This window comes from Hyperolius riggenbachi, chromosome 7 (assembly GCF_040937935.1).
Source record: "Hyperolius riggenbachi isolate aHypRig1 chromosome 7, aHypRig1.pri, whole genome shotgun sequence".
Classification (NCBI taxonomy): domain Eukaryota; kingdom Metazoa; phylum Chordata; class Amphibia; order Anura; family Hyperoliidae; genus Hyperolius; species Hyperolius riggenbachi.
The window spans coordinates 310,085,440-310,093,845 of NC_090652.1; the positions used below are offsets into that span (position 1 = coordinate 310,085,440).

The 8,406-nt window shown below is 40.1% G+C and overlaps 1 protein-coding gene across 1 annotated transcript; it reads right to left on the minus strand.

The window, feature by feature from the left end:
- Window positions 1–934: 934 nt before the first annotated feature.
- Window positions 935–1,915, minus strand: LOC137526193 (olfactory receptor 10AG1-like). Its single transcript, XM_068247411.1, has one exon. It carries the CDS (start codon window positions 1,913–1,915, stop codon window positions 935–937), a length of 981 nt encoding a protein of 326 aa, XP_068103512.1.
- Between the last annotated feature and the right edge of the window lie 6,491 nt (window positions 1,916–8,406).

Below are 8,406 nucleotides of genomic sequence, written 5' to 3' on the forward strand. Positions count from 1 at the left end.
ATATTTTTACAGGAAAAAAATCAATATTTTAGCACGAAAAATTTTACTGCAAAAACACAATATTTTTACTGTTAAAATTCACCAAAACCACAAAAAATTCGAAAATAAAAAAAAATTATGACATTTTCACTCAAACATCAAATTTAACATTATTTTCATGAAAATTAAGAATATTTTGAAAATCGATGGAGGAGTCCGCACACAGGCTTGCAGGAGCAAAGTGGAAAATGTATTGTCCCATCTCACACACACACACACACACACACACACACACACACACATACACACACACACACACACACACACACACACACACACACACACACACACACACACACACACACACACACACACACACACACACACACACACACACACACACACACACACACGTAATTTACATCTAACCCAAAGGCACAGGGCAGTAAAACAGAAAAACATGTACATGTTGACTTGGCTTGACAAATTTAGTGGAATTCCATGACATTTTGATTCAGTATGCTAAATACTAATATGAAATAAAAAATTTGGAATTCTGGAAAATTGATTGCTCATCCTTACTGGTCGTCTGTATTTACTGAAGATATTGGTTAACTCATGATAATTATGTTGTTAAAGGTCTGAATAAAGAAATACACATCCAACAAAAACCTGCCATAGTTCCCATTGTTGAAAAAAACAAAAAACAAAACAAAACCAAAAAAAACCAACTACCATAGATTTAGTTGTTCTGATCAAATACATTCAAAACAAAGAAATGTTTAGTAACCATATGTTTACTGACAGAAGGTGCATAAATACAGACAGCAAATGAGCAACATAATAGAACTTTACTGCACGTGTTCATATACAAAACATAAGGATATGTATTGTTTGCCGGTACTAGGTGTGGTAACCATTGTGTGTTTATTACTACAGTAAAGCAGTTTTGTCGCTAAAATGCAAATTTACTAATTTTTGAACTGGAAATGGCAAATAACGCAAACAGCATTTTTGAAATCATTTTCCTCAGAGCATCCTTCATTTCCTTGTTCCTCAAACTGTAGATAAGAGGATTAATGGTAGGAACAACAAGACAATAGAAGAGAGATATCATTCTATCATTCTGGTCAGAACCATAAGTATCCAACCGCAAGTAAGTAAACATGGCAGTACTGTAAAAGAGAATGACTGACACCAGGTGTGAGCTACATGTTGACAAAGCCTTATGTCGCCCCTCTGATGAGCGTATGGTCACAATAGAGGTTAGGATCTTTACATATGAGCAGATAATAAGCAGGAATGGAATTATAGTTCCAAATATGCTGGCAATAAAAACGGTAAGCTTGTTCATGAAAATGTTGGCGCAAGCCAATTTAAGCAGAGGAGGAATGTCACAGAAAAAGTGGGGGATACGGTTGCAGCCACAATAAGGCAAACTGAAGATGAAAATGGTTTGGCCCAGAGATATCAAACATCCAATAATCCATGAACTCAAAATTAACTGATAACACAGTTTTGTAGTCATAACTGACATGTAGCGTAAAGGGTGGCAAATGGCCATGTACCGATCAAATGCCATAACTCCAAGAAAGACACATTCCGATATACCAATGGTGAAAAATATAAACATCTGAGAGGCACAAGCAAAGAAAGGTACAGACCTTTCTTTGTACAAGAAGTTCTCCAGGACCTTGGGGACAGTGACGGTGGTTAAACAGAGTTCATGGAAGGATAAATTCCTGAGGAACAAGTACATTGGGGTTTTAAGAATTGGTTCAAAAGATATGGTTAGCACTATGAGTCCATTCCCAACCAATGTGAGAATGTAAGCTGAAAGGAAGAACATAAACAGTGCAGCTTGCAGTGATGAGGAAAAATCTGAGAAATTTAATAGGAAAAATTCTGTAATGTTAGATTGCATAACTTTCTCCATTACAGGAAATATTCCACTATGAACTGCTTTAAGTGATTATTAGAAGAGTCGTATACATCATAAGTCCCTCTTTGATTTGATATTACCCATGTGCTTCAAGTATTCTGTGAAATTTTGGTGTACAATATGGTTGACATTTAAAGCAACATCTTCATAGTTCCTGTCTTCTACAAATATATGGTATGTCTAAGAATAAAAAAAGAGCTAAATTGCAGTTATCTAAGATCTAGATATAGCAAGGAATGGTTATGACTATTTAACCTTGACAAAATATTTGCACAAAATGTATATGTATATATATATATATATATATATATATATATATATATATATATATATATATATATATATATGTATATATAGATATAGATATATAGTTGTGTTCATGATTATTCAACCCCCACTGAAATTGAGCGTTTTGCCAGTTTGACATTGATTTTGATCATTTCAGTCATCTTGTTTACAATTAAATCAAAGAGGCACTTTTAAGTCAGACAAATATAACATAACATTTATAATGAAATAACCACACATGTCTTTTCTGTGCTCACATCATTATCAGTTTTATTCAACCCCAAAGTGACATTCATTCTTAGTACTTAGTACAACATCCTTTTCCAGTTATAACAGCTTTTAAACGTGAAGCATAGCTTGACACAAGTGTCTTGCAGTGATCTATGCAGGTATCTTAGACCATTCTTCATGGGCAAAAGCCTCCAGTTCAGTCACATTCTTAGGCTTGCGTGCTGCAATTGCTTTTTTTAAGTCCCACCAGAGGTTCTCAATTGGATTTAAGTCTGGTGACTGCGATGGTCACTCCAAAATGTTCCAGCCTTAAACCTGCAAACATGCTCTAGTGCACTTGGAGGTATGCTTGGAATCATTGTCCTGTTGAAAGGTCCAATGTCTCCCAAGCCTCAGGTTTGTGATGCACTGCATCACATTGTCTTCCAATATCTCCTGGTACTGAAGAGAATTTATGCTACCTTGCACACGCTGAAGCTTCCCTGTACCTGCAGAAGCAAAACAGCCCCAAAGCATGATTGACCCCCCCGCCATGCTTCACAGTAGGCAAGGTGTTCTTTTCTTCATAGGCCTTGTTCTTCCTCCTCCAAACATAGCGTTAATCTATGGGCCCAAACAGTTCTAATTTTGTTTCATCAGTCCACAGAACACTATCCCAAAACCTTTGTGGTAGTGTAAAGTTGCCTTGCATTAATACAGGTAGAGCACTATTAATTTATTTCCTGCTCAAAGAACTTAAATGTTGTCTAATCATAGAAATATAAACTATTCAAAATTAAATGTTTATATTTGTTTCAAGCTTCCACTACTGTTATTTGCTTAAATATTTACTTACTGTTAAGTTTTGAAAGTTGAAAGAAGGTTTTACTGCTCTGCGGTAAAGATGAGATAGCTCCATAAAGGTAAGCAGAGTTAGCTTCAAGCCGCACAATCTGCACACTTTTTTCTGGAACAGAAAAGTCGGGTTATTTTTCGGGGAATTTAGCACCTTTGCACCCCCGTAACTCTGGTTTGCAGAGATTTAAGGAACCCAACATTGGAGTGCAAGTACAATCATATGCCTTCTACCTTCATGAGACATGTCGTGAGATTCAGACTTGCTAATGGCCATGGCTGCGATTTATGTTCGTCAAAATTTCCTCCATTAACATTGCCTAAATAAACAGGTTTTTGTGACCCTAGGCTATGACCTCTTTGGCCTAGGGGCACGGAACTCACCAATGAAAGCCTATGGGGGAATTTAGCATTTTTGCACCCCCATAACTCTGGTTTGCAGAGATTTAGGGAACCCAACACTGGAGTGCAAGTACAACAATATGCCTTCTACCTGAATGAGACATGTCGTGATATTCAGACTTTGCTAACAGCCATGGCGGCGATTTATGTTCATCAGAATTTCCACCATGAACATTGCCAAAATAAACAGGTTTTTGTGACCCTAGGCTATGACCTCTTTGGCCTAGGGGCCCGAAACTCACCAGTCATGATCTCCCTAAGAGTCCCAACAATGCTAGAACATTTACCACTGCTGAGCCATCACCCTTTGAAAAAATGTGAGATTTTGGAAAGTGATATAGGAGGCCCAATGAAAGCCTAAGGGGGAATTTTGATAGCAGGAAACAATATTTAAAGGACTTCCGAGGCCACAAATGTGAAAAAAGTTAAATATGTTTTCATAATCCAGATCCATGGAGGACACCATCCGCGCCCTCCTGTTCATTCCGCTAGGGCTCCCGCAGTAATACCGGCCCCAGTTGGGTCCCGCCCCCTCCAAATGGGTTGGGTTCTCAATCATGTCTACGCGGACTGCGCAGCCACGGCAATCTGTGGTGGCCGTATTGAGGGGGGGATGAGAATCCGACCCATTCAGAGGGGTAGGGACCCAACCGGGGCTGGTATTACTGCGGGATCCATGGCGAAATGAATGGGAGGGCGCGGATGGCGTCCTCCATGGATCTGGATTATGAAAAGGTATTTAACTTTTTTCACATTTGTGGCCTCGGAAGTCCTTTAAAAAAATAGTTTTTATTATTTTTATGTGCTGTGTGTGGGAAATCTGAAAAAAAATGGCGTGGGGTCCCCCTCCTGAGCCTCTGTAACCCCTTGTCCCCCATGCAGGCTGGGATAGCCAGAATGCGGATCCTCGGCTGACTGGGGCTTCGCACCCTGAGCTATACCAGCCCGCATGGTCCATGGTATGGAGGGGCTCTGGGGGGGAGGGGCGGCCAAGCATTCCCCCACCCCCCAGGGCCCTTGACCAATCCATGGACAAGGGACTCTTCCCCACCTCCGGTGCCCCAGGAGGAGGTGGGGGCGACGACTCCCTGGAGGGGGTTCATGGTGGCATCTGGGAGTCCCCTTTAAGTACACTTTACCCATTTCCACAAAGGGTTAAATGAAATAAAAACACAACTACAAGAAAATTATTTTATTTTTCTAAATTAACCATAAATACTTACTTGTACCTTTAAAAAAAATTCCCACACCAATATCCTCCGTAAACGATCAACGAATAATGTATCCTCTTATGTTGCGATCTTCAATTAAGTTGTTTGAAGATCTCCGATGCCCCCCACATAGCAGATAATGTGTCCTTTGGGACGCATAGCTGCCGGCTCCGCTGTCTCTCCCCACCTCCTCACCTGTCACCCTCATCTAGCCTGGCACCCGGTGCACCCATGGGTGCACTGGGTGCCAGCCTAGTTGGGGGTTGACAGGTGCAGGCAGGTGGGGAGAAACAGCAGCGGAGCCAGCAGCTTCATGTCCTACTCAGAACGCATTCTCTGCTATACTAACGGTTTTCATGAATGAGCCGGATCTTTTTAATGAATCGTTCTTTTTTAATGAATCGACTCTTTTTACTTTGAAACTTTAAAATCAATTTTCTCAAAAAGTATAAGGTCTTTTTGAGAAAAAAAATGTCCTCTTGTTCCCACTATTCCACTTAACATCCCCAGCAATTTTGGTGTTTCTAGCTTTTAAAGGGACTTTGCTATTAACCGCTAAAGTCGGTGAGGGTTTATTTTCCTATGGTCAGAAAGGGGAATTTACATTGAAATTTAAAATCGATTTTCTCAAAAACTATAAGGTCTTTGTGAAAAAAAAAATTCCTCTTGTTCCCACTGCTCTACTTAACATTCCCAGCAATTTTGGTGTTTCTAGCTTTTAAAGGGGCTTTGCTATTAACCGCTAAATTCGGCGGGAGTTTAATTTTCCCACGGTCAGAAGGAGATCTTTAAAATCAATTTTCTCAAAAACTATAAGGTCTTTTTTGAAATTTTTTCCCCTCTTGTAGTCACTGAAAAAACTCAGGTGTTAGACACCTTGAAACATCTTTTCCATCACTTTTGTGGCCAGCATAAATGTTTCTAGTTTTCAAAGTTCGCATCCCCATTGAAGTCTATTGCAGTTTGCAAAAGTTTGCACGAACCGAACCTTTTGCGGAAGTTTACGAACCCCATTTGCGAACCTAAAATCAGAGGTTCGGGCCATCTCTAGTCACCAAGTGACCAACTGTGCCAAGTGTGGGAACTCTGGCTTGATTACTATGAGAATGGCAGCCTTTTCCATTTTTTCCATTGACATGAATGGGTGAAATCTGATTTGCTGTTTGTAGCTCCGCCCAGGTATGCAGGGGGGACGCGAGACCCCCAGAATGTATCATCCCAGCTAGTAAGGGATCTTTATACCAAGTTTCGTTCAAATTGGTTAAGCCGTTTTCGAGTGATCGCGGCACATACACACACACATACACACATCCGATTTTATATATATAGATTTATGCATTAAAAGGAGTGATTTAAATGTTTTTTTGCAAATGTTCGCATAGATTTTTTTCCCTTTGACCATATATATTCTCAAAATTAAAAATATCATTTTCAATGCGAAAATGACTTTGGATAAAATTTGCAAGCAACACTGGCCTTGTTTGCATCATATGTGTTTGCATCACTTTAATTTTAGAGCAAAACAAAAGATGATGGCATTTTATAGACCCATTATAATAATATATTATTACAATTCAGAAATTATGTTGTAAGTGAAAATGTAAAAAAATTAAAATGGCATGCATGCTTTCTATTCACAAAATATTAGATGCATAGATTGTGTGTCAGGTGACATACATACAGGCAAACATCCTTTTAAGCACAACTGTAGTGAGAAGAATATGGAGGCTGTCATATGTTTTTCTTTTTAAACAATGCTAGTTGCCTGACTGCCCTGCTGATCTATTTGGCTGCAGAAGTGTCTGAATCCCACCAGAAACAAGCATGCAGCTTGACTGAAAATAATGTCAGAAACATTGGATCTGCGTTATTCTTGTTCAGAGTCTATAGCTTTAAAGTATTAGCAGCAGAGGATCAGCAGGATAGCCAGGCAACTGGTATTGCTTAAAAGGAAATCAATATGGCAGCCTCCATATCCCTCTCACTTCAGTTGTCCTTTCAGCAGTTTTGCGCTGCCTTTCCCTCTCTTTGTCATTCTCATCAGCACACACCTGCAGTGAATTACCTGAATAGCTCTGCTGAGCAACACTTGTGACGATGATGTGTCTCTGTGTCTCTCCTGTATAGTCCTGCCTGATCTCTGAGGTCTCTATCCCTGGGTACATTTAATACTCACATGTGTATTAGGACTTTATTTTTATGCACTGTGAAAAAAAACAGATTGATTTTCTTTTTTCCCATGATAGAACATTACTGCAATTTCTTTAAAACATATATTTAGTCAGTGTTTCCCTATTGTAACATCTTTCCTCACCCCAATTTACTGTATTTTTTGAACTATAAGACTCACATTTTCTCCCCAAAAGTGTGTGTGTGTGTGTGTGTGGGGGGGGGGGGGAGTCACTGTGTCTTATAGGCCAAATGCAGGGAGTTCCTGACTTGTGAACGCCTGCCAATACGAATCTCTAACCCACCACAATTTTGGGGACTCCCTATACTGTGCCCATGCAGATGAGGACACAGGGGGACAAACAGAGGACGTAGTGACACAAAGGGGCATAGAGGAGGACACAAAAAGGACAGAGGCGGACACATGGGGGACAGAGGAGGACAAGTGGAGACACAAGAGGCACAAGGGGGCATGATGTAGAAAGGGGGCATAATCCACAAGATGCCCCTTTCACCATGGATGCACCAGGTTTAATATATATATATTTTTCCCCCGATATTGGCCTCTAAATTTAGGTGCATCTTATGGTCAGGAGCATCTTATAGTCTGAAAAATATGTTACATTCTGTAATTTACAATAAGTGCAACATCTTTACTGCTGGCAGGTGATCTCTGTGTAAAGTTTGTTTACTGAAAGTTCTACAGCCAGTAGAAAATATTCCTGGTTTCCCAGAATGCCTAGGAGGTAGATCAGTTTGCATATCTAATCAGCCTTGGCTAAGCATCACTGAATACCAATATACAGCAATATATAGCTATAGTAAGTATGTCTGATGCTCGAACCAGCAACAGCACCGTAAAAGGGGGTATCCTGAATAATTTACTGCATTCTGCTGTGTGTCTCCTTTAAATATGCCACTCCCTCCGGCAAATTGGTCAGACTAAAGCATCCCTTTCTTTCCCCTCCTTCGTGCATGTGTGGACTGTTAAAAAACAAACATGGTGCGTGCTGCACTGTTCTGCTGGTGGGGTCTGATTACTCCCCCAATGTTTTTTTTGTTTTTTTTAAATAAATATTTAGTACATTATTTTTTAAATAAATTTAACTATTTTTTAATTTATTTTCTATCTGTCCCTCCCTCCCTCCCCCCGTCAGCCAATCAGCGTGATCAGCTGTCATAGGCTACCGATCACTATCTTGTCTCCCAGAGGGACAGGCGTGTCGCACGGCTGTCCCCAATACAGCACTGCCATGGATCACAGTGCTGTACAAGCTAATTAGACAGCGATTTCACTGTCTAACAGTCTCCTAGTGGCAATCACTGCTGGGAGGCTGAAGGCACACACGA